General features: G+C 42.9%; 1 protein-coding gene across 1 annotated transcript in view; it reads right to left on the bottom strand.

Annotated features, from left to right (window-relative positions):
- The window catches only part of CEP170 (centrosomal protein 170), a 235105-nt gene that overhangs the window by 130383 nt on the left and 78106 nt on the right, over positions 1-26616 (bottom strand). Inside the window, exons 5-7 of the mRNA XM_073560087.1 lie at positions 17780-17838; positions 17537-17687; positions 10056-10184 (exon numbers count right to left, since the gene is read on the bottom strand). Coding sequence (XP_073416188.1) covers positions 10056-10184; positions 17537-17687; positions 17780-17838 — 339 coding nt within the window. The remainder of the gene's footprint in view (positions 1-10055; positions 10185-17536; positions 17688-17779; positions 17839-26616) is intronic.

Here is a 26616-nt window from a genome sequence, read left to right as displayed (position 1 = left end):
CAGCACACAGTATCACACAGAATAGTATTAGATACATAGCTCAGCAGACAGTATCACACAGAATAGTATTAGATACATGGCTCAGCAGACAGTATCACACAGAATAGTATTAGATACACGGCTCAGCAGACAGTATCACACAGGACAGGATTAGATACGCAGCTCAGCACACAGTATCACACAGAATAGGATTATATACACGGCTCAGCAGACAGTATCACACAGAATAGTATTAGATACACGGCTCAGCAGACAGTATCACACAGAATAGGATTAGATGCACGGTTTTTATGTGCAACTAGCTGAAGAGCCCGGCGCTGCCCGGGCACAGTAACTAACTGTGGTTAGTTATAGCAAATTATAATTATCCTCCATCCCATAGTCCCGTGCCCTTATACCCATCACATATCCTCCATCCCATAGGCCCGTGCCCATATACCCATCATACATATTCTCCATCCCATAGTCCCATGCCCATATACCCATCATACATATTCACCATCCCATAGTCCAGTGCCCATATACCCATCACACATCCTTCATCTCATAGTCCCATGCCCATATACCCATCATACATATCCTCCATCCCAAAGTCCCGTGCCCATATACCCATCATACATATCCGCCATCCCATAGGCCCATGCCCATATACCCATCATACATATCCTCCATCCCATAGTCCAGTGCCCATATACCCATCACACATCTTCCATCCCATAGTCCCGTGCCCATATACCCATCATACACATCCTCCATCCCATAGTCCTGTGCCCATATATACCCATCATAAATATCCTTCATCCCATAGTCCCATGCCCATATACCCATCACACATCCTCCATCCCATAGTCCCATGCCCATATACCCATCATACATATTCGCCATCCCATAGTCGAGTGCCCATATACCCATCATACATATCCGCCATCCCAGTCTCGTGCCCATATACCCATCATACATCCTCCATCCCATAGTCCCATGCCCATATACCCATCACATATTCTTCATCCCATAGTCCCATGCCCATATACCCATCATACATATCCTCCATCCCATAGTCGAGTGCCCATATACCCATCATACATATCCGCCATTCCATAGTCCCGTGCCCATATACCCATCATACATATCCTCCATCCCATAGTCCAGTGCCCATATACCCATCACACATCCTCCATCCCATAGTCAACCATTATGACATCATAAAGAGCAGCGGGGCTTGCAACCTATGATGAATCAGCGTCGCCATGGAAACCATTATGAAATCATAATGATAGGCAGGGCTTGATACGCACACACTTTTTCCCCATTATGTAGATAGGGGCAAAATTGTTTGGTGAATTGCAACGCGCGGGGTTAAAATTTCGCCTCACAACATAGCTTAGGACGCTCTCGGGGTCCAGACGTGTGACTGTGCTAAATTTTGTGGCTGTAGCTGCGACGGTGCGGATGCCAATCCCAGACATACACACACACACACACATACATACATACATACACACATTGAGCTTTATATATTAGATATAATGATTATAATTTGTTATAACTAACCACAGTTGGTTACTATGCCCAGGCAACGCCGGGCTCTTCAGCTAGTACTTATATATAACAGAAAAGAAAATAAACAATTATATACACCAACCAGATCAATAATAAAGCATGAACTCTTTTCATATACTTCAGCAAACATAGTGGATTTTAATGATAAGAGATTTTTATTTAAATCCGTTTGTATTTGGACCTTTTCATGGATTACATCAATGTAAATCAATTTAATTTAAGCTTTATCTTTTCAATAAAACTATGATTTGTTTTTTAGATCGTTGTTTAACTGGAAAACCGCACCAATGTATGTCTTCTTTTACTTACCGCAAAGAAACTGCAGGCAATACAATTTTGCATGCACGCAGATTTCATCCCGCTCATACAATTAAAGCAATCCCTGTGGGCGAACTAACTAGAGCAAAAAGGAATTGTAGTGAGGAGAGTTCTTTTAACAGGGAATTTTGCTCTAAAAAAAAACCCACCTAAACAAACGTGGTTATCCAAATTGGACAATAGATAGAGCTGCCAACATTGTGAATAGTAAAACAAGAGAAACATTAATTAAATCTAAACCTATTTCTTACAATAAAAACCAACAAAATGATCGTCCCACATTAGTTCTTACTTATAGTCCATATTTTAAGTAAATTAGTAATATAATAAATAAAAATTTACATTTACTTCATAATGATAGTATTATGGACAATTTATTAATGAATGGTGTTAGGATTGTTTCGAGAAGAGCTTTGACCCTGGCAAATTCTTTGTCTCCCAGTTTGTATTGTATGAACAAAAATTATAAAAATAAGAATTGGTTATCAATAGCGGGTTATTATAAGTGTGGTCAGTCTCCCTGTAAAACGTGTTTTTTCATCTAAAATCTTATCTTTTTCTAACTCTCTCAATAATAAAGATTACAAAATTAAAGAATGTTTGAATTGTAATTCAAATTTTGTAGTCTATGTTGTGGAATGTACTCATTGCAAACTAAAATATGTGGACTCAACTATCCGCAGATTGAAATATAGAATACGGGAGCACTTGTATGACATTGTACAGCCCACACTTCGTAATATATCTAATGTGTCAAAGCATTTTGTTTCTATTCATAACAGGGATCTTTCATATGTTAAAATCTATGCCATAGAACAAATCAAAAGAAAAGTTCGAGGTGGAGACAGAGGAAAATTACTCCGAGCTAAAGAAGCATTGTGGATCTACCTTCTTGCTACAAGTGTACCTATGGGTACGAATTTAAGAAAAGAGTTCATGCTTTTTATTGATCTGGCGCATATACAGTGGGGCAAAAAAGTATTTAGTCAGTCAGCAATGGTGCAAGTTCCACCACTTTAAAAGATGAGAGGCGTCTGTAATTTACATCATAGGTAGACCTCAACTATGGGAGACAAACTGAGAAAAAAAAATCCAGAAAATCACATTGTCTGTTTTTTTTCATTTTATTTGCATATTATGGTGGAAAATAAGTATTTGGTCAGAAACAAGCAATCAAGATTTCTGGCTCTCACAGACCTGTAACTTCTTCTTTAAGAGTCTCCTCTTTCCTCCACTCATTACCTGTAGTAATGGCACCTGTTTAAACTTGTTATCAGTATAAAAAGACACCTGTGCACACCCTCAAACAGTCTGACTCCAAACTCCACTATGGTGAAGACCAAAGAGCTGTAAAAGGACACCAGAAGCAAAATTGTAGCCCTGCACCAGGCTGGGAAGACTGAATCTGCAATAGCCAATCAGCTTGGAGTGAAGAAATCAACTGTGGGAGCAATAATTAGAAAATGGAAGACATACAAGACCACTGATAATCTCCCTCGATCTGGTGCTCCACGCAAAATCCCACCCCGTGGGGTCAGAATGATCACAAGAACGGTGAGCAAAAATCCCAGAACCACGCGGGGGGACCTAGTGAATGAACTGCAGAGAGCTGGGACCAATGTAACAAGGCCTACCATAAGTAACACACTACGCCACCATGGACTCAGATCCTGCAGTGCCAGACGTGTCCCACTGCTTAAGCCTGTACATGTCCGAGCCCGTCTGAAGTTTGCTAGAGAGCATTTGGATGATCCAGAGGAGTTTTGGGAGAATGTCCTATGGTCTGATGAAACCAAACTGGAACTGTTTGGTAGAAACACAACTTGTCGTGTTTGGAGGAAAAAGAATACTGAGTTGCATCCATCAAACACCATACCTACTGTAAAGCATGGTGGTGGAAACATCATGCTTTGGGGCTGTTTCTCTGCAAAGGGGCCAGGACGACTGATCCGGGTACATGAAAGAATGAATGGGGCCATGTATCGTGAGATTTTGAGTGCAAACCTCCTTCCATCAGCAAGGGCATTGATGATGAAACGTGGCTGGGTCTTTCAACATGACAATGATCCAAAGCACACCGCCAGGGCAACGAAGGAGTGGTTTCGTAAGAAGCATTTCAAGGTCCTGGAGTGGCCTAGCCAGTCTCCAGATCTCAACCCTATAGAAAACCTTTGGAGGGAGTTGAAAGTCCGTGTTGCCAAGCGAAAAGCCAAAAACATCACTGCTCTAGAGGAGATCTGCATGGAGGAATGGGCCAACATACCAACAACAGTGTGTGGCAACCTTGTGAAGACTTACAGAAAACGTTTGACCTCTGTCATTGCCAACAAAGGATATATCACAAAGTATTGAGATGAAATTTTGTTTCTGACCAAATACTTATTTTCCACCATAATATGCAAATAAAATGAAAAAAAACAGACAATGTGATTTTCTGGATTTTTTTTTCTCAGTTTGTCTCCCATAGTTGAGGTCTACCTATGATGTAAATTACAGACGCCTCTCATCTTTTTAAGTGGTGGAACTTGCACTATTGCTGACTGACTAAATACTTTTTTGCCCCACTGTAATTGTTTATTTTCTGTTCTGTTATATATAAGTATTATTTATTTTTGTATGTCACATATTTATGTATATACTGTATATTATTTCTTTCACTTTTTTTCCTTTTTGTATGTTTTAATTAATTTTGTTCACTTGTGTATTGTCTTGAAATGCTGCTCAGCTATCTCCTTGAGCTCATTCTGAGTTTAAGAGCGCATTGCGCTCGCAACGCGTTCAGAACCTCCTGGGCAAATCTCCATGTAGTAATCCCATGCCAGGGTAAACCGCAATGATGATTATAGCAGCCATATTATTGTTTTATTGAAATTAATAAAGAATTTCTTGGATTTTATTCCTGGAGCTGGACTTTCCATTTTATGAAGAAGTTTATAACGCAGAGCCGTGAAAATAAAAAATCATTTTTTTCCTCAAAAAATGATTTTAGCCCGCAATTTTTTATTTTCACAAGGAGAAATTGGACCCCAAAAGTTGTTGTCCAGTTTGTCCTGAGTACGCTCGTACCCTATATATAGGGGAAACCACTGTTTGGGCACACGTCAGAGCTCAGAAGGGAAGTAGCGACGTTTTGAAATGCCGACTTCATGGAATGGTCTGCGGACGTCATGTTACATTTGCAGAGCCCTTGATGTGCCTAAACAGTAGGAACCCCACATAAAGTGACCCCATTTTGGAAACTAGACCCCCAAGGAAGTTATCTAGATGTGTGGTGAGCACTATGAACCCCCAAGTGCTTCACAGAAGTTTATAACGCATAGCCGTGAAAATAAAAAATAATTTTTTTTCCTCAAAAAATGATTTTTTTAGCCCGCAATTTTTTATTTTCACAAGGGTAACAGGAGAAATTGGACTACAAAAGTTGTTGTCCAGTTTGTCCGGAGTACACTGGTACCCCATATGTGGGGGGAACCACTGTTTGGGCACACGCCGGGGCTCTGAAGAGAGGGAGCACCGTTTGACTTTTTGAACGCAAAATTGGCTGGAAGCAATGGTGGCGCCTTGTCGCGTTTGGATGTGCCTAAATAGTGGAAACCCCTCAATTCTAACTCAACCCTAACCCCAACACACCTCTAACCCTAACCACAACCCTAATTCCAACCCTAACCCTAATCACAGGCCTAACCATAATCCCAACCCCAACACACCCCTAACCTTAATCTTTACCCTAATTCCAACCCTAATCCCAACCCTAATTCTAACCCTAATTCCAACCCTAACCCTAATTTGAACCCTAATTCTAAGCCTAACCCTATTTCCAACCCTAACGGAAAAAACAAATTTCTTTATTTTATTATTTGTTCCTTCCTATGGGGGTGATAAACGGAGGGTTAATTTATTTTATTTTGATCACTATGATAGGATCTACCTATCTGTACCTGCAATGAATGAATGAATCTGCAGCCGGCAGATTCGACGAGCGCACTGCGCATGCGCCCGCCATTTTGAAAGATGGCGGCACCCATGCAGGATTCAGCAGGGACACCGGGAGAGACGCCGGGACTCAGGAGGTACTGGGAGGGTGTAGGGGGGATCGGAAGGCGGGGGAGCGGAGGGAAGGGGAGGAGCAGCATATGCGTCACAGGTCGGATTGGCACCGACTTTCATGACACATACGCTGTGTCACAGGACAGGAAGGGGTTTCCACTACTAGGACAACCCCTTTTTAAACTAAATATTCGGCCCTGATAAAATAATCAAACTTATACTCACTTCCCGTCCCAGGGCTATGATGTGGTGGAATAGCACATGGTGCCCGGCGCCCAATCAGCGCTTGCATCACTGTCCTTGCCTTCGCAGGAACTGAACATGAAGTAGAAGTCCAGGCTGTAGCTGATCTCGGATTTCCTCTTCATGTTCATTTCGACCGAAGAGAGAGACAGTGATGCCAGGCACCAGGTTTCAGCCTTGATACATGTACCTTGGACATGCATCTGAGCACCTTGTACTTTTGGGTATACCGGGGCGGGCTGTAGTTCAGGAATATAACAGCACTGGAGGATAATGGGCTACTGGTCACGTGACTCTTCTCAGCTCTTTTGCATTTAATGATAGGACCGCAATGCCAGCGGCTTCAAATTGTTCTATGCAGCTGTCACGTTCAGGAAGGAAGAGCCGCCGGCCAGTCCCAGCATTGCAGTCTGATTTATTCGAACATCTGACTGTGCCCTTATTGTGCATATGCATGGGCATGTGATTGCACTGGTGTTTTACGATTTCCCTGATGCCTTTAGAAGTCTGCTTTTGGTCTGGAATTGCCACACTTAAGGCAGCTGTGAATCCTTCTAAACTCTTGGATTACTTTCAAATCCTCCTCCAGAGGAGGTTTTTTTGAGCAGTCTATATCATGAAAACATAAAGGGAGCACTAAAATACCACATCCTAGTTATCACCGAATGAGATATTCCAGTTGCAAATCTTTATTCATTACATAGTGGAATGCATTGAGAACAATAAAACATGAAAATGATCAATGTAAAGCAAAATTAATATCTCATGGAGGTCTGGATTTGGAATTGAGTGATTTGGAATGATACTCAAAATCAAAGTGAAAAATGAAATTCCAGGCTGATTCAATTTCAGTGTAAATGCCTAAAGACAAGGAAATGATGCTCAGTAGTGTGTGTGGCCCCCACGTGCCTGTATGACCGCTTTACAATAGCTGGGCATGCTCCTAATGAGGTAGAGGATGTTCCCTTGAGGGGTCTCCTCCTAGACCTGGATTAAAGCATCAGTTGAATCCTGGACATTCTGTGATGCAACTTGGCGTTGGTGGATGGAACGAGACAGGATGTCCTAGGTCTGGAGAATGGGACGCCCAGTCCGTAACATCAATGCCTTCATCATGCAGGAACTGCTGACACACTACACATGCATATGGTCTCACAATGGGTCTTAGGATCTCATCTTGTTACCTAATGGCAGTCAGGCTACCTCTGGCTATCACATGGAGGGCTGTGCGGCCCTCCAAAGAAAAGCCACCCAACACCAATACTGAATACTTATGACCATGTGATATTTCAGGGTTGTTTTTTTTTTAAATTTGCAAAAATTTCTACATTTCTGTTTTTTTCAGTCAAGAAGGGGTGCAGAGTGTACATTAATGAGAAAAAAAATGAACTTTTTTGAATTTACCAAATGGCTGCAATGAAACAAAGAGTGAAAAATTTAAACGGGTCTGAATACTTTCCATAACCACTGTATGTTTCTGTGACGTATGCTGTGATAACAAAATAGGTTACGTCCGAGAGTGGACCCTCTGGATCGCGGCACTGGAGCTCCCAGGGGTGAGCGCGCCAGGTGGTGCCGACCCCTATACAGGGGCCGTTAGGGACAGACCCTCAGAAGACAGATACCGCGACTGCTAGAACCAAGAGGGGCGGCTCGAAGGACTGAGCGGAGGGTGCCGGACTGAGAACTGGAGTATAGGACTGGGTACTGGAGTACAGGATGGAGACACGGAGTGCGGGACGGAGACACGAAGCACAGGACTGGGCAGTGGAGTGTAGGACTGGGCACTGGAGCACAGGACGGAGGCACGGAGTACAGGACGGAGGCACGGAGTACAGGACGGAGGCACGGAGTACAGGAGGGAGGCACGGAGTACAGGACTGGGCAGAGGAGTGTAGGACTGGGCACTGGAGCACAGGACGAAGGCACGGAGTACAGGACGGAGCAGAGGCACGGAGTACAGGACGGAGCAGAGGCACGGAGTACGGGACGGAGCAGAGGCACGGAGTACGGGACAGAACAGAGGCACGGAGTACAGGACGGAGCAGAGGCACGGAGTACAGGACTGGGCAGAGGCACGGAGTACAGGACGGAGCAGAGGCACGGAGTACAGGACGGAGCAGAGGCACAGAGTACAGGACTGGGCAGAGGAGTGTAAGGAGTGAGAAGGGGAGAAACCCCTAAACACCCAGGCCAGGATACCGCACGGAAGTCCACACGATAATCAGGCGTCTCCACCATGTTGGAGACGCCTGATATACCCTGCAGAAGTCGGCTGATTGGGCGCTCAGACCGCTGGGCGGCGCTGCAGGATTAAAGGATCTGCAGAGCGCGCGCCCGCGGCCTAAGGAGCCCGCAGGAAGCCGGCACATGCTGGACGGAGGAGAAGAAGAGGAGGCGGGCACAGAGCGGCGCGGCGAGCGCAGGTAAGTAAAGGCGGCGGCGGGCCCCGCTGTTGCTGGGACGGTGGCGGCTACCGCCGCCGACGTGACAGCTTCACTTTTTTCCTTGTTACATTTATACATTTATTTAAGAAATAATACCTATTTAAAAATGATAATGCAGGGACACAAATTTTGTATTGGATAAAAACTTGGATAGGATGATCCAATACAACATAATTGCCTTCACTGCAAACCAATAATGTCTGTTCATGCTGTTCATCGAGTTGCATATAATTTTGTGAATAATTAAAAATCAATCAGTAGCTACAAAAAGGCCTTGGTATACACTCGTGGCCCCATACAAAAATTAAATTTACCTGAACCAAACATTTCTCTTTTTGTAAAAAGTATTGTATTAGTATTTTTGCTTGTATATATTGTAGCAAAAAGTAAAGAAAATCAAGAATAGAACTTAAAATTGTCCTCGAGTCTGCAAAAAAGTATAAATTAAAGGGAATCTGTCATCCCTTTTTTTGAGATATCATATAATGATATCATTCAATTGGGTGTCACATAAGGATTCTCTTAGTACTTTTGCTTCCCCCTGACCCCGCACCTTTCATGCATAAATACCTTTTTCATATCGGTTCAGATGTGTGTAAACTGCCACAGTCCGGTCCGATGGGCGGGGCTTATTCACCTGCCCCCCCTCCCTGTCTTGCTCTAAGCATTTCTTCTTGTGTAGAGCAAGACAGGGAGGGGGGAGCAGGTGAATAAGCCCCGCCCATCGGACCGGACAGCGGCAGTTTACATACATCTGAACCGATATAAAAAAGGTATTTATGCATGAAAGGTGCGGGGTCAGGGGGAAGCAAAAGTACTAAGAGAATCCTTATGTGACACCCAATTGAATGATATCATTATATGATATCTCAAAAAAGGGGTGACAGATTCCCTTTAAAACTGAAGGGCATTCAAACTAGGAAGGTTAGGCTACATTCACAAGTCTATCTGACACGTCCCGGTGTTTTCAGGTTTTTCCCTGACAGTTTCATGGATCTATACACATCCATAAATATCACGAATTGAAGAGTGGTCCTATTCTGACCCATCTTTAAAGATTAGCATCTGCCATTCAAGTATATGGAGTTCAATGAATCACGACGCATATAGGAAGGTTTCTCATTAACTTCTGATTTGTGGTCGTGTCTTACAGATGAATTACTTAGTAATAAATATGAATAAAAACCCATGATCTTTTTCTAGTCTATTTATTGGCTTGGAACAAAGCCATTACTTCTGTGAAAAAAAAAAAAAAAACGGAAGAGAAAACAGATCCATGTGGCAGCTCATTTGCTGTGAAAATTGATTGGGTGGTGAAATCTAAACTGCTCATCATTCAGCCTTTTAAGGTGGGACGATTATCAGCCCATCTAAATGGGGCCTTTCTGTAAAACCCGAAGAAAATGTTTTAATAAAATGACAATTATAACTGTATCATACCTGTAGCACCAGAATCTTGAAGTTTGCTATCCTTATCTTGGTGTTTGGCTCTTCCGGCAGCATCTTCATCTCCCCACCAAGATGGCTGACCGTACAAGGGTGTCCCACGAGGCAGTGCAAAAAGATCCACTGAAAGACATAGAAAAGAAAAACTCACTATTATTAAACAAAGCACCAAACAAATAAATGTGGTCCATCAGTAACATTCTAAATACACAGAAAAGGTGAAAGGGGCCGTGGTATTTAAAAAGAAAAATAATGCTATTAATCTGCAGATATGGGGTCAGTCTTCAGGTTAATAGCACAGCGGCCGCACAGTTTTAACACCCAGATATCTGCAGGTTAACAGCATTTTGAGACAAGACAGGTTCCCTTTAATTGCTTTCCTATAACAGAACCCCTACACTTTTGTGTGAGTGTGATAATCAAATTAAGATAGATACGGAGTAAGGGTCCCGTTTCACATAGCGACGCACCAGCGTTCCCGACAACTATACCACCTGGTAGGGATCGCTGGTGCGTCGCTACATGGTCGCTAGTAAGCTGCCAAACAGGCAGATCTCTTCAACGACGTACCAGCGATCCCGACAACGATGCAACCTGGTAAAGATCGCTGGTGCGCTGTCACACAACAGCTATTCTGAACGATTCCAGCCTGCGTCCCTGAGTTCTGCATCGCAACGAGGTCTCTCGTCGGCGTCAAACACAGCGATGCTTGCTGGCCAGCAGGACGCCGACGATGAAAAAATGGCCCAGGACAGTCGAGCACGATCAGCGATATCCAACGGGGAGGGCCGGTCGCCGCTATGTGCCACATGTAGCGAGATCGCAGGCGAGACTGCTGTTGCGTCACAAAATCGGTGACGCATCAGCGATCTCGCTATGTGAGACGGGGCCTTAACTCTGTGGACGTGCAGACTTCAGCCACGAGGTCTGTACAGCGATACTGTGGAAAATGCAGCTGCATCAGCAATAGCAAATAAATGACAAAGGTGTTCTGGGCATTAAAAAAACCCAAGCGTCATCTATGAGAACATAGTAAAAGAGACAATTCTTTTATCCATTGGTTCATTTTATTCCTATCACAAAATAAAATCATGTGTCGTAAAAAATTTAGTGGATGGAAGGCATTACTAAAACCAAGCCATTCTGCCATTCTCAAGTGGGGTAGTTGGTTCAGTGGTTAGCACTGCTCCTGAAGTCCTGGATTAAAGTCTGACCACATACAATGAAGGAAATAATTATTTGATCCCTTGCTGACTTTGTTAAGTTTGCCCACTGACAAAGACATGAACAGTCTATAATTTTAAGGGTAGGTTAATTCTAACATTGAGAGATAGGATATCAAAACTAAAATTCAGAAAATCACATTGTATAAATTATATAATTTTATTTGCATTTTGCAGTGGGAAATACCGTATTTTCCGGACCGTAAGACACACTTTTTTTCCCCCAAAATTTTGGGGGAAAATAGTGGTGCGTCTCTTGGTCGCAATATACTTACAAATCCTGTGGCGGCGGTGGTCCCGATGCAGCCTCCCTTCCCAGGTTGGTGCCGCTGTGGCTGTGCTCTGTGGTGCGGTGGTGTTGGGGCTCTGTGGTGTGATGGCAGCGGGGCTCTGTGCTGTGTGGGGAGCTCCGCCGGTATTTCATCAAAGCCTGGAAGCCCCCAAAGCTCCGTTGCTGCAATGCAGGGGCCTCCGGAAAGATGGCCGACAGGGGCAGCGCATACTCAGATTCAGATCTCGGCAATGAGATCTCATCCCAAGATCGTCTCCCGAGATCTGAATATGAGCATACGCCGCTCTCTGCGGCCATCTTTCCGGAGTCCCCCCCGACGGCCATCCTTCTGGAGGCCTCTGCGTCTCAGCAACGGAGCTAGGGGGGTTCTGGGCTTTGATGTAATGCCGGCGAAGCCCCCCACACAGCACAGAGAGCCGCTGCCGCCCCAGGACAGAGCGCTACTGCCCCAGGACAGAGCGCTGCCGCCCCATAGAGCCCAATTCACCCCACAGAGCCCAAGCAACCCCACAGAGCCAAGCTTCCGCACAGAGCCCAAACCACTCCATAGAGCCCAAGCCACCCCACAGAGCCCCGTCGCCTCACAGAGTCCAGCCACCCCACAGAGCACCACCGCAACACAAAGCACCGCCACTGCACCAGTCTGGGATGGGATTTCCCAGAGGCCACCGCACCTGCCTGGACCACCGAACGACCCCTGTGACCCCTCCTCCACCTGTGCCGATCTCTTCCCTGGTAAGCTGAATTTAGAATTGCGGTGCGTCTTATGGTCCGATGCATCTTATAGTCCGAAAAATACAGTAAGTATTTGATCCCCTACCAACCATTAAGAGTTCTGGCTCCTACAGACCAGTTAGACGCTCCTAATCAACTGCATTAAAGACAGCTGTCTTATATAGTGACCTTTATAAAAGACTCCTGTGCACAGACTCAATCAGTCAGACTCTAAACCTCTACAACATGGGCAAGACCAAAGAGCTTTATAAGGATGTCAGGGACAAGATCATACACTCAAACAAAAAAGGAAGCACTCTGTAGCGCCATAGCATGCAAACATGAAATATGAAAAATGAATTGCATTACTATATTAGAAATATGAAAATTTGAGAAAGTTTAACGCATAAAATGGCCAATTTATGTGTACCAGGAAGCCACGTTAAGGCATTTCTCGTTTTCCAGGACCCTAACCTAATGCCAATCCTCACTTAGACTAAAGTCTTCATCTGCATAGGAACCTATGTAAATCCTCTCCTAAGACTGGAAGCTATATCTCTGTGGAGGGTTGGTGGCCCTGCTGTGATTAAAAACGTCTGCGGCTAAGAGGTGGAGTGCTCAGTCAGAAGGTAAATGAATATAAATTTCAAAAAACTGACCGTCACATCCAAGCATAAACTAAGTGTGAACAGGTGCTTAACCTAGAGTCACCAACTCATATACACTCAAACAAAAAATTAAGGTGAGAGATCAGCCTTAAAATACACAGGGGGGACTTGTTAATGATCTCAAGGCAGCTGGGACCACAGTCACCAAGAAAACCGTTGGTAACACGTTACACAGTAAAGGTTTAAAATGCTGCAGTGCCTGCAAGGTCCCTCTGCTCAAGAAGGCACATGTGCAGGCCCATCTGAAGTTTGATAATAAACACCTGGATAATTCTATGAGTGATTGGGAGAAGGTGCTGTGTCAGACGAGACAAAAATTGAGCTCTTTGGCATTAACTCAACTCGCCATGATTGGAGGAAGATAAATGCTGCCATTGACACAAAGAACACCATTCCCCACTGTCAAGCATGGAGGTGGAAACATTATGTTTTTGGGGTGTTTCTCTGCTAAAAGCACAGGACTACTACACCGCATCAATGGGAGAATGGATGGAGCCATGTTCCGTAAAATCCTGAGTGACAACCTCTTTCTCTCCGCCAGGACATTAAAAATGTGTCGTGGCTGGGTCTTCCAGCAAGACAATGACCCAAAACGTACAGCCAAGGCAACAAAGGAGTGGCTCAAAAAGAAGCACATTAAGGTCATGGAGCGGCCTAGCCAGCCTAAAGACCTTAATCCCATAGAAAACTTATGGAGGGAGTTTAAGCTCCGAGTTGCCAAGCGACAGCCTCAAAATTTGAATGATTTAAAGATGATGTGCAAAGAGGAGTGGACCAAAATTCCTCCTGACAAGTGCACAAATCTGATCATCAACTGCAAAAAAGAGTCTGACTGCCATGCTTGCCAACAAGGGTTTTGCCACCAACTATTAAGTCTTGCTTGCCAAAGGGATCAAATAATTTCTCACTGCAAAATGCAAATACATTTATAATAATTTATGAAATGTGATTTTCTGGTTTTTATTTTTGATATTCTATCACTCAATGTTAAAATTAACCTATCCCTAAAATTATATATTGTTCATGTCTTTGTTATTGGGTTTTTACAAAATCAGCAAGGGATCAAATAATTATTTCCTTCACTGTACAAGATCAGTTCACAACTTTTGTCCTCGTTTACAAGGGTTTCTTTCATGTTCTCCAATTTTCTCCCACACTCTAGAATAATAGAAAATGTGGGAGGACTTGATTCCCATGAAAATCCACGACTGTTGTATGTTTTGGATAGCCTTCAGGGTCCTGGAATTAGATTCCAGATATCCAAATGGCACAAATCTCCTTACAGATCTTGCGTTAATACACTAAATATATTGCAGGAAATAAGACAAAAACACTGTAGGTATAGATATTGGAGGATTCTAATATTCTTATGTTCTGTCCTATATGTATACATTGTTGTGAATAGGATGCCATCCTGGTATGAACCTTTTCCTCATACACATACGCTCAGCACTAACGTAGCTTTCAACTGTGAACTAGATTCATGAACATGTAATTAACCTGGCTATCACTCAGATCAGCGTGCCACAAACAAGACCTGCATACGCATATTGGTGCAAAACACGTAGGTCATGGACACTCTTATTAGGATGCACTGTTTTTAAATGTGTGAAGTTTTACTACTTTGTTCTGGATGTGCTAATAAATTAATAAATGCTATTGTTTTTATTCTATAGTGCGGGATTTTTCTTTTTTTTTGCTTAGCTTTTATAATTACTATGGGACATGCACAACTTTTTTAACTTCATTGTTAGGTAAGATGAACAAAACATCAATTATGGCATAGTCCACGCAAAAAGAAAAGTGGATGGCACTCACCGGTCTGTAAAATCCAGGATTTATTTCAAATATTAAAACATCTTCAAAGGGAGAATGGGAAGAGGCCGTCGCTCTCACAATCCTCTTCCCATTCTCGGGCCGTCGTTACTCTCACTCTCCTACTCTTCCCACTCTAGGGCTGCCGCCGCCCTCACGCTCCTCTTCCCATTCTCGGGCCATTGTCACTCTCACACTTCTCTTCCCATTCTCGGGCCGCCGTCGCTCTCACACTCCTCTTCCCATTCTCAGGCAGTCGTCGCTCTCACACTCCTCTTCCCATTCTCGGTCAGTCGTCGCTCTCACACTCCTCTTCCCATTCCCGGGCCGTCGTCGATCTCACACTCCTCTTACCATTCTAGGGCTGCCGTCGCTCTCACACTCCTCTTACCATTCTCGGGCCGTCGTTGCTCTCACACTCCTCTTCCCATTCTCGGGCCGCCGTCGCTCTCACACTCCTCTTCCCATTTTCGGGCCGTCGTCGCTCTCACACTCCTCTTCCCATTGTCGAGCCGTTGTCACTCTCACACTCCTCTTCCCACTCTCCCATTGAAGATATTTTAATCTTTGAAATAAATACTGGATTTTACAGACCGATGAGTGTCATCCACTTTTCTTTTTGCATGGACTATTAGTATTGTTATTTTCTGGGTAGGCACCCGAAGGTTCAGGTTTTTATGCCGACAGCGTTTTGGTACACCAATGAAATATTGTGCTTAAGGTGCATTAGCGGTGTGCATCGCTTTGTTTGCTTGTGTCAATTATGGCATAGATTTTCATATTTTGTCCTATTTTATCTGAAAGAGAATCTGTCACCAAGATTTAGTAATATAATGTAACGCCAAGGCTATAATGTAAAACAGCTTACATTCACACCTTTGGGGAAAACATTCTTATTTAATCACCATTTTAAGTTTTCTGATAATTAGGTTTTGCTGCATAGGGGATGGACTGTACATGGGGTCTTCTACCCTCATCTGATTGTCCCAGTCCTCCACCTGCCTAGTTTCATAAATTAACTGGGTTACTGGATCTTGTTTTGATAATTTGGTTCCAGCCTATGTAGGTTCATTCTGTTAACACTCCTACATAGGCTGGTAACAATGTGTGTGCATGCTTATTGAATTCTCTTAGTAATGAGGGTAATCAATATACCAAAATTAATCCATTCATTATATGCACTGGCACTTCAAAAATGCAAATCTTGAAGAAAAAGGGGTCAGACTTATATCATATCATAGCCGAAGAGAAGAGACCCAGCAAAATTTATAGTAAAATTAATAAACTTTATTAATATTTAATAAAACAAAATTTAAAATAATAAAATGCCCAGCAGGAGGCTATTTAAAAGCCATTCAAAAATAAACCATAGATATAAGGATGTCCTTAAGGTAAATTAATTAGAACAATAATATAATTTTACACAAGGCTCAATCTCAAATTGGCAGCTACAGACACAATCATCATAATCCTGATGTATAGTTATTTTAACAATAAAGTAATTTCAACATGATATAGTGCCTGCAGTAATAAAATCCTCATATACACTTCTATTATTAATGGCGAAGGATAGCGTGACAAGCCCCTGGAAGAAGCTATTGCGAAACGCGCATTGGGGTGGAGGAGGCCACGCTATCCAGCACCATTAATACTGATCCTTATGAGGTAAATAAGCTTTTTCCTTATTGTTGTAATCTACGCTATTTGGCTAATCTTGCATACCTTTAGGATATATATCCAAGTGATAAAAGTGTATATGAGGATTTTATTACTGCAGACACTATATCATGTTGAAATTACTTTATTGTTAAATTAACTATACATATACATCAGGATTATGAGGATTGTGTCTGTAGCTGCAAATTTGAGATTGAGCCTTGTGTAAAATCATATTGAACCTTGTGTAAAATCATATTATTGTTCTAACTTGTTTACCTTAAGGACATCGTTATATCTATGGTTTATTTTTGGATGGCGTTTAAATAGCCTCCTGCTGGGCATTTTGCTATTTTAAATTTTGTTTTAATATATATTAATAAAATGTATTAATTTAAATATAAATTTTGCTGGGTCTCTTCTGTGCGGCTTCGATATGATATAAGTCCGACCCCTTTTTCTTCAAGATTAGTAATGAGGGTGTCAGGCTGACATGTTTTTCATCACTAAGCCTAGAGCTAGGTGTCAATGACAGCTGCTGACACCAAGCCCTAATCCCATTACCCTGATGTCAGAGCATCAGAATGAAAAAGAAGGTGTAGAACCAAAAAATTACATCACAAAACATTTTTTGTATGCTGCTGCTGCTGCCAAAAGATGCAAAAACCTTGTAGAAATATGTGCACATACCCGGGTGTGAATTCCAAAGGACATCCAAGGTGCCAGAGAAAATTATGTATGAAAAATCATAACTTTTACGCTATCCTTAAAATCACATAGCAATAGTACAAAATTGAAAAAGACCGGACGTTTCGGCCTAAAAGGCCAAAATCAAGTCAGAAAAAGACAAGTCAAAAAATACAGCTGCCGAAAAAAAAAAAGTTGTAGTTCCAACTGTGTTAAAACACTTGCTTTATTGATTTCTAATTAAAAGACGTGTCAAATGACAAAATAGTTCTCCAAAAAATGCTGCCAGTACACATGGGACAGGCTTTACGCGTTTTGATCTAACCGGTCTTTGTCAAAAGCCATGAAAAAATGCAGCTACAGGGGTCACTAAGGGAAACACTACAGACATTACTCTTCTGGAAATTAAATGTAACATACCTGCCACTTTTTCTTCAAATTTCTGTGACTCTAATGTTCGCTGTTGTGCTTCAGTAAGAGCATTCATTTTTATATCAGTTCCTTTTGCTTTTGATCCTTCTGATTCCAAAGGCTTTTGTGAAAACTGGAGCTGACTTGTAAATTTTTCATGCTAAAAAATATGAGAACATGAAGTCTTATGGAAAATTACTGTCATGAGAGGAAATTAATGATAATAATAAAAAAAGAATAACTGAAAATCACCTTTAGCGCCTCTTCAGGTACCTTTAACTCTCCGCGTGCTACAGTAAAAAGGTTGCTATGTATTTTTATTTTTATTAAGGAAACAGCAACTGAAATCCATGCAACAAGTTTGTCAATTAACCCCTTAGTAACGGAGCCAATTTGCAAATTAATGACCAGGCCAATTGTTACAATTCTGACCACTGTCACATTATGAGGTTAGAGCTCTGGAACAAGTACTTCAACGGATCCCACTGATTCTGAGAATGTTTTTTTGTGACATATTGTACTTCATGCTAGTGGTAAAATTTCTTCGATATGACTTGCATTTATTTATGAAAAAAATGGAAATTTGGCAACTATTTTGAGTCATATCGCACAAAATAGTTAATAAATAACATTTTCCACATGTCTACTTTACATCAGCACAATTTTGGAAACATAATTTTTTTTGTTAGGACCTTATAAGGGTTAAAAGTTGACCAGCCATTTCTCATTTTTCCAACAAAATTTACAAAACCTTTTTTTTTTTAGTGACCACCTCACATTTGATGTGAATTTGGGGTCAATATGCCAGAAAATACCCAAAAGTGACACCATTCTAAAAACTGCACCCCTCAAGGTGCGCAAAACCACATTCAAGAAGTTTATTAACCCTTCAGGTGCTTCACGAGAACTAAAGCAATGTGGAAGGAAAAAATAAACATTTTACTTTTTTCACAAAAAAAAAACTACTTTGGAACCAAACTTTTTTATTTTTACAAGGGTATCAGGAGAAAATGGACCACAAAATTTGTTGGGCAATTTCTCCTGAGTATGCCGATACGCCGTATGTGGGGGAAAGCCACTGTTTGGGCGCATGGCAGGGCTCATAATGGAGGGAAACCATTTGAATTTGATAACAACCCTGACCCCAACACAACCATAACCCCAACCTTAACCCTTACCCTAGCCCATCCCTAACCCTAGCTTTAATCCCAACTATAACCCCAACCGTAACCTCAACCCTAACCCTAGCCCAACCATAACTCTAGCTATAACCCCAACCATAACCCTAGCCCCAACCTTAACCATAGCTATAACTCCAACCATAACCCTAACAAGAAATGGAAAAAAAAAATGTTTTATTATTTTTTACCTAAGGGGTTGATTAAGGGGGTTTGATTTACAATTTTTTTTTATTTTGATCACTGTGATAGGGTCTATCACAGAGATCAAAATGGACCAAAAGGAGAAATCTAATATTGTTGCCAGGTGTAGGCCGGAAGATCTCGGCGAGCGCACTGCACATGCGCCTGTAATTTTTTTCCCAGAGGAAGATGCTGAGGGGCAGGGGACACAGCCAGATGGACATCGAAGGTACCGGGGGGAAGGGGGGGGCTCAGGGGACCCTATATCTCTCTCTTCTGATTTGCTAGATCACATCAGAGGAGAGAGCAATAAATGGGAAATCTGTAATGGTTATTGCAACACTGGCGTCGGTAAAAATCGGCCCAAATCATGTTCTCCGGGGTCTCATCTACCCCCTGTAGCCGAGACCCCGAAGAAATTTCGACGCTGGGGGGCACTATAGTCTTATTTCTCAGTGCCGCTAAAAAGCGGCAATGAGGAATAAGTACCCTTAACTGCCGCCATTAAAAGGCGTATCGGCGGTCAAAAAATGTTTTCAGGCTATGCCAAATGCTGCATAGAGGCTGCATTACTGATAAAACAGTGACACAATACTTACTCACACTGTGGTTCAGCATTCCTTATGTACCACACTAACTCTAGCAAGAATCCATACTTAGGGGGAGAGTCTCTGCTGCACTCCACCATGGTCAGTTAGGGAAGTGGACAGCCCCTTCAAGATGGCCATATAAAAGTAACAGCTTATAACTGAGGCAGTCATTTGATAGAAAGAGGAAGACCGGCAGTACTGTCGTTGACTGTAGTTTGCAACAAAAATCGTTGTTTGCAATTACAGAGGTCCTGTAGTTCTTGACCAAGTTTGCACACACTGCAACAGGGATTTTGGGCCACTCCTCCACACGGATCTTCTCCAGATCTTTCAGGTTTTGAGGCTGTCGCTCTCAATGCTCTGAGGGAAGGAGGTTGTTGGCCAAAATCTCGCAATACATGACCCAATCCATCCTCCCTTCAATATGGTGCTGTAGTCCTGTTCCCGTTGGAGAAAAAAATCCCCAAAGTATGATGTTTTCCCCACCATGCATCACGGTTGGGATCGTGTTCTTGAAGTTGTACTCATATTTCTTCCTCCTACAAACATGGCGAGTGGAGTTGATACCAAAAACCTCAATTTTGATCTTATCTAACTACATGACTTTCTACCATGCCTCCTTTGGATCATTCAGTCATTGGCAAACTTCAAACGGGCAGGGACATGTGATGACGTGAGCAGGGGGACTTTGCGTTCCCTCAAGATTTTAATGCATGACGGCGTAGTGTGTCATTAACAGTAATGTTTGAGACTTTGGTCCCAGCTCTCTTCAGGTCATTGACCAGGTCCTCTGGACTGATTCCTGACCTTTCTCAGAATCATCCTTACCCCACGAGACGAGATCTTACATGGAGCCCCAGACCAAGAAAGATTGACAGTCATCTTGTGCTTCTTCCATTTTGTAATTATAGAGCCAACAGTTGTTCTCACGGTGACCTACGGTGAACTCCTTGCTGCATCGTGATACTTTTTCTCACTGTGCTAGCAGTGAGGTCACCGAGGGCACTGCAGTTCATTGGCCCAGCTGGAAACGCAGCCTCAGTGACCTGTGGTAAACTCTGCTCTCAGCCTGGACGGTCAAATCTTGGCACCGTTCAGGTTGCAAACTGTGTATCCCCAGACATGGATTATGGTGTGGGACAGAAGGGATATGGTTGTTTTTAATTTTGTTTTTTTTTTTTTTTTACAGAAGATGATGGCTTCAGTGGAATGGGCGTTAGGGGAGTATAACTGTTTTTGTTATTTTTTTAAATAAAGTAAAAGTGCATTTATTTCTTTATTTCAAATTAAGGACTTAATTCTGGCTGTGTGTTCATTCACAATACAAATATAGGATTAATAATGGATAAGCATCTTATCTTATTTTTGCGTGTCGAGCTGACGTTTTTAATGATACCCCTTTTGTGCAGATACTTCTTTCGATTGTCACGACCAAAAAAACACAATTCTGGCGTTTTGATTTTTTTTCTCGCTACGCCGTTTAGCAGTCAGGTTAATTCTTTTTTTTATTGATAGATCGGGCGATTCTGAACGCAACAATACCAAATATGTCTAGATTTGATTTTTTTTTTTATTATTGTTTTATTTTGATTGGGACGAAAGGGGGGTGATTTAAACTTTTATTTTTTTTATTTTTCATATTTTTTACTTTTGGCATGCTTTAACCCCTTTACCCCCAAGGGTGGTTTGCATGTTCATGACCGGGACAAATTTTACAATTCTGACCACTGTCCCTTTAGGAGGTAATAACTCTGGAACGCTTCCATGGATCCCGGTGATTTTGACACTGTTTTCTCGTGACATATTGTACTTCATGTTAGTGGTAAAATTTCATTGATATAACTTGCATTTATTTGTGAAAAAAACAGAAATTTGGCAAAAATTTTGAAAATTTCGCAATTTTCCAACTTTGAATTTTTATGACCTTAAATCACAGAGATATGGCACACAAAAACTTAATAAATAACATTTCCCACATGTTTACTTTAAATCAGCACAATTTTGGAACCCACATTTTTTTTTGTTAAGAAGTTATAAGGGTTAAAAGTTGACCAGCGATTTCTCATTTTTGCAACATCATTTTATTTTTACGGACCACATCACATTTGAAATGACTTTGAGGGGTCTATAGTCTATATGATAGAAAATACCCAAAAGTGATACCATTCTAAAAACTGCACCCCTCAAGGTGCTCAAAACCACATTCAAGAAGTTTATTAACCCTTCAGGTGCTTCACAGGAATTTTTTGAAAGAAAAAAAAATGAACATTTAACTTTTTTTCACAAAAAAATTACTTCAGGTCCAATTTTTTTGCTTTACCAAGGGGAACAGGAGAAATTGGACTGCAAAAGTTATTGTGCAATTTGTCCAGAGTACGCTGATACCTGATATGTGGGGGGAACAACTGTTTCCGCGCATGGCAGAGCTCAGAAGGGAAGGAGCGCTGTTTTACTTTTTCAATGCAAAATTGGCTGGAATTCAGATCGGACACCATGTCACATTTGGAGAGCCCCTGTTGTGCCTAAACAGCGGAAACCCCCCACAAGTGACCCCATTTTGGAAACTAGACCCCCCAAGGAATTTATCTAGATATGTGGTGAGAACTTTGAACAGCCGTTCAATTAATTATATTTTTTCCACAAAAATGATCTTTTCACCCCCAATTTTAATTTTCCCAAGGTTAACAGGACCCCAAAAGTTACTGTGCAATTTGTCCTGAGCACGCTGATACCCCACATGTGGGGGTAAACCACTATTTGGGCACATGGCAGAGCTCGGAAGAGAAGCAGCGCCATTTTACTTTTTTGGCTGGAATTGGGATCGGACGCCATGCCAAGTTTGGAAAGCCCCTGATGTGCCTAAACAGTGGAAACCCCTCACAAATGACACCATTTTGGAAACTAGACCCCCCAAGGAACTTATCTAGATGTGCGGTGAGCATTTTGAACCCCCCAGTGCTTCACAGAAGTTTATAACGCCCGGGAGTGAAAATAAAAAAATTAATTTTTTCCACAAACATGATCTTTTAGTCCCCAATTTTTTTATTTTCCCAAGGGTAACAGGAGAAATTGGACCCCAAAAGTTGTTTTCCAATTAGTTCTGATTACACTGATACCCCATATGTGGGAGAAAATTACTGTATGGGCACACGTCGGGGCTTGGAAGGGAATTAGTGACGTTTTGGAATGCAGATTTTGATGGAATGATCTGCGGGTGTCATGTCTCATTTGGAGAGCCTCTGATGTGCCTAAACTGTTGAAAACCCCCACAAGTGACCTCATTTTGGAAACTAGACCCCCCCCAAGGAACTTATCAAGATATGTGGTGAGCACTTTGAACCCCCAAGTGCTTCACAGAAGTTTATAACGCCCGGGCGTGAAAATAAAAAAATCATATTTTTTTTTTCCACAAAAATATTTTTGCCCCCAATTTTTTATTTTTCTAAGGGTAACAGGAGAAATTGGTCCCCAAAAGTTGTTTTGCAATTTGTCCTGAGTAGGCTGATACCCAATATGTGGGGGTAAAACACTGTTTGGGCGCATGGCAGAGCTTGGAAGGGAAGGAGCACCGTCTGACTTTTTCAGAATTCGCTGGAATTGAGATCAGACGTCATGTTGCGTTTGGAGAGCACCTTATGTGCCTAAACAGTGGAAACCCCCCAATTCTAACTCCAACCCTAACCCCAACACACCCCTATCCCTAATCTCAGCTCTAACCCTATCCCTAATGGGAAAATGGAAATAAATACAATTTTATTTATTTTATTATTTTTCCCTAACTAAGGGGGTGGTAACGGGGGGTTTGATTTACTATTTATGGCGGGTTTTTATGTTTGGCAGCTGTCACATGCTAAAAGACGCATTTTATTGTAAAAATAGTTTTTGCATCAGCGCATTTTGAGAGCTATAATTTTTCCACATTTTGACCCACCGAGTCATGTGAGGTCTTATTTTTTGCGGGATGAGTTGACGTTTTTATTTATACCATTTTCGGGCATGTGACATTTTTTGATCGCTTTTTATTCCGATTTTTGGGATGCAGAATGAACAAAAACCAGCATTTCATGAATTTCTTTTGGGGGGTGCATTTACACCGTTCCGCGTGTGGTAAAATTGATAAACCGGTTTTGTTCTTCGGGCCAGTAAGATTACAGCAATACCTCATTTATGTAGTTTTTATATAAATTTTATATGAAAAATAATTATTTACTAAATATGTGTACTTTTATTGTTTTTTTTTTATTTCCAAAAATTGAATTTATCAGGGAATTTTTTTTTTTTTATTTAGCGATTTTTTTTATAAATTATTTCTACACTTTTTTTTTTACTTTATTACATTGTCCCGGGGGGGGACATCACTTCAGATCGCTGATCTGACACTTCACACATCACTGTGTCAGATCAGCGATCTGACAGGCGCTGCACAGGCTTCCTCACTGGATGCCCTATGCAGGCACTGTAAAAGCTGCCTCCCTGCAGGCCTGCATCCGGGGACCTGCAGGGAAGGAGGCCCCCAGCGCATCGCAGCACATCACGCTGCGCTGGAGGTCTCAGGGAAGCACGGAGGGAGCCACCTACCTGCTGATGCTTCTCTAAACCCCCAGTACACTGCGATCATGTTTGCGATCATGTCCCCGCGAGCGCCGCTGATCGCGATGACGTACTAGGTAGTGATGAGGCATTAACTAAATACAGAAGATTAAATAATTTCTGTAAAAAGCAAATCAAAACAGCAAAGATTGAGACAGAGAGACTCATTGCCAGAGAAAGTAAAAATAATCCCAAAATATTCTTTAACTACATAAATAGTAAGAAACTAAAAAATGATAGTGTTGGCCCCCTTAAAAATAGTCTGGGTGAAATGGTGGAGGAGGATGAGGAAAAAGCCAATATGCTAAATGACTTTTTTTCGACAGTGTTTACACAAGAAAATCCCATGACGGATAACATGATCAGGGATAAAAATTGTCCATTAAATGTCACCTGCTTAACCCAGCAGGAAGTACGGCGGCGTCTAAAAATCACTAAAATTGACAAATCCCCGGGCCCGGATGGGATACAACCCCGAGTACTGCAGGAATTAAGCACAGTCATAGATAGACCATTATTTTTAATCTTTAAAGATTCCATAATAACAGGGTCTGTACCACAGGACTGGCGTATAGCAAATGTGGTGCCAATATTCAAAAAGGGGACAAAAACTGAACTTGGAAATTATAGGCCAGTGAGTTTAACTTCAACTGTGGGTAAAATTCCTGGAGGGTTTTCTAAGAGATACTATACTGGAGTATCTGGAGAAGAATAAACTTATGACCCAATATCAACATGGGTTTACAAGGGACCGTTCCTGTCAGACTAATCTGATAAGCTTTTATGAAGAGGTAAGTTCCAGACTGGACCAAGGGAATGCAGTGGACGTGGTGTACATGGACTTTTCAAAAGCTTTTGATACGGTGCCACACAAAAGGTTGATACATAAAATGAGAACAATGGGGATGTTACACTTCGGGTGCCGGAAGCGAGAGTGGACCCACTGGGCCGTGACGCCGAACCCTCCCCGAGTGAGCGCACCAAGTGGACCGACCCCTATACAGGGATCGTTAGGGAACAGACTCGGGGAGTTCAAGCGCCACGGCAGCCAGGACCAGGGGTCGGCTCAAGAGGGTGAGCGATGAAGAGGAGTAGTGGAAGATCCGAGGAGGAGACGGGTACACCGGGATCCGTAGGCGGAAGGAGTGGAAGGTGGGACGGCGGGACCAGCAGGAGGCAGGAAAGGGAGCAACACTAAAAGGAGAGAGGACACAGAGGTTAAACAGCGGGCAGGAGCAGGAGACACAGCGATAACACGATGGCACAGCAGGAAGCACAGAGACAGGGAGCACAGGGACAGGGAGCACAAAGGCAGGCAGCACAGAGGGTAAACAGGATAGCAGCTGCTACAGCAGCGAGCACGGCCTAGACACAAGAGACAATAACTCAATAGTCAGGCGCCTCCCCTAGGGGAGGGCGGCCTGAAATACCTAGTGGAGGGCGCTGATAGGTCGGGCGGGATCCGAGCAGGTCACGCCGACAGACTGCCATAGGCGCACGATCTAACCCTCCGGCGCGTGCGCAGGGGTACCATGCGCGCGGCCGAGGGAAGTGGAGGACGACGTCGGGAGATCAGCTGCCGGAAAGCGCGCAGAGCGGGAGCGCGCGTCAAGGCAGAGACTGAGGAGGAAGCCGGACCAGGAGCGGGAGCGGTGAGTACAGCCGGGGAGCGAGGAGCGGTGCTAACAGTACCCCCTCTCTTACCCTCCCCTCCACTGCGTCTGGCTAAAAACCTCTTAAGAATGCGTGGAGCATTGATGTTTTCCCGTGGCTCCCAAGATCTCTCCTCGGGACCGAAACCCTTCCAATCAATTAGGAAAAAAGTTTTACCCCTGACTTTTTTCGAGGCCAAAATGTCTCTTACCTCAAAGATATCATCAGAACAGACAGGTAGAGGAGAAGGGTTGGGAGCCGGGTGGAACCGATTCAAGACAACTGGCTTAAGGAGAGAGACGTGGAAGGAGTTGGGGATCCGAAGCGAGACGGGTAACTCCAGTTTGTAAGATAGGTTGTTTATGCATTTGAGAATCTTGAAAGGTCCAATGTAGCGAGGTCCCAGTTTGTAAGAAGGGAGCTTAAGCCTAATGTACTTGGCCGAAAGCCAAACTTGTTGACCCGGGAGGTAGATCGGAGAGTCCAAGCGTCTTTTGTCAGCGTGTCTTTTCATGTGCTCCCCAGACTTCTTGAGAGCCTCCTTGGTCTCAGACCAGATTTTAGAGAACTCCAGGGTCAGAGAATCTGCTGAAGGCACACCAGAGGTAGTGGAAATAGGTAGCGGGATACCGGGATGCATCCCAAACACTACGAAGAATGGAGACTTGGCTGAAGACTCGCTGGGGTGATTATTGTAGGAGAACTCTGCCCAGGGAAGGAGATGGACCCAGTCATCCTGATGAGCGTTGGTGAACTGCCGTAAATATGTTGCTAGTACCGGATTAATGCGTTCCACTTGGCCATTGGACTGAGGATGGTACGCGGAGGAAAAGTCCAACCTTACCTCCAGAAGCTTACATAAGGCTCTCCAGAATCGCGAGGTGAATTGTACGCC

The sequence above is a fragment of the Dendrobates tinctorius genome, unplaced genomic scaffold (genome assembly GCF_039654945.1).
Source record: "Dendrobates tinctorius isolate UK_male_01 unplaced genomic scaffold, ASM3965494v1 ptg000293l, whole genome shotgun sequence".
NCBI lineage: Eukaryota > Metazoa > Chordata > Amphibia > Anura > Dendrobatidae > Dendrobates > Dendrobates tinctorius.
Note: the sequence above shows the minus strand (reverse complement) of the source record. Positions and strands in the feature narration are given on the sequence as shown.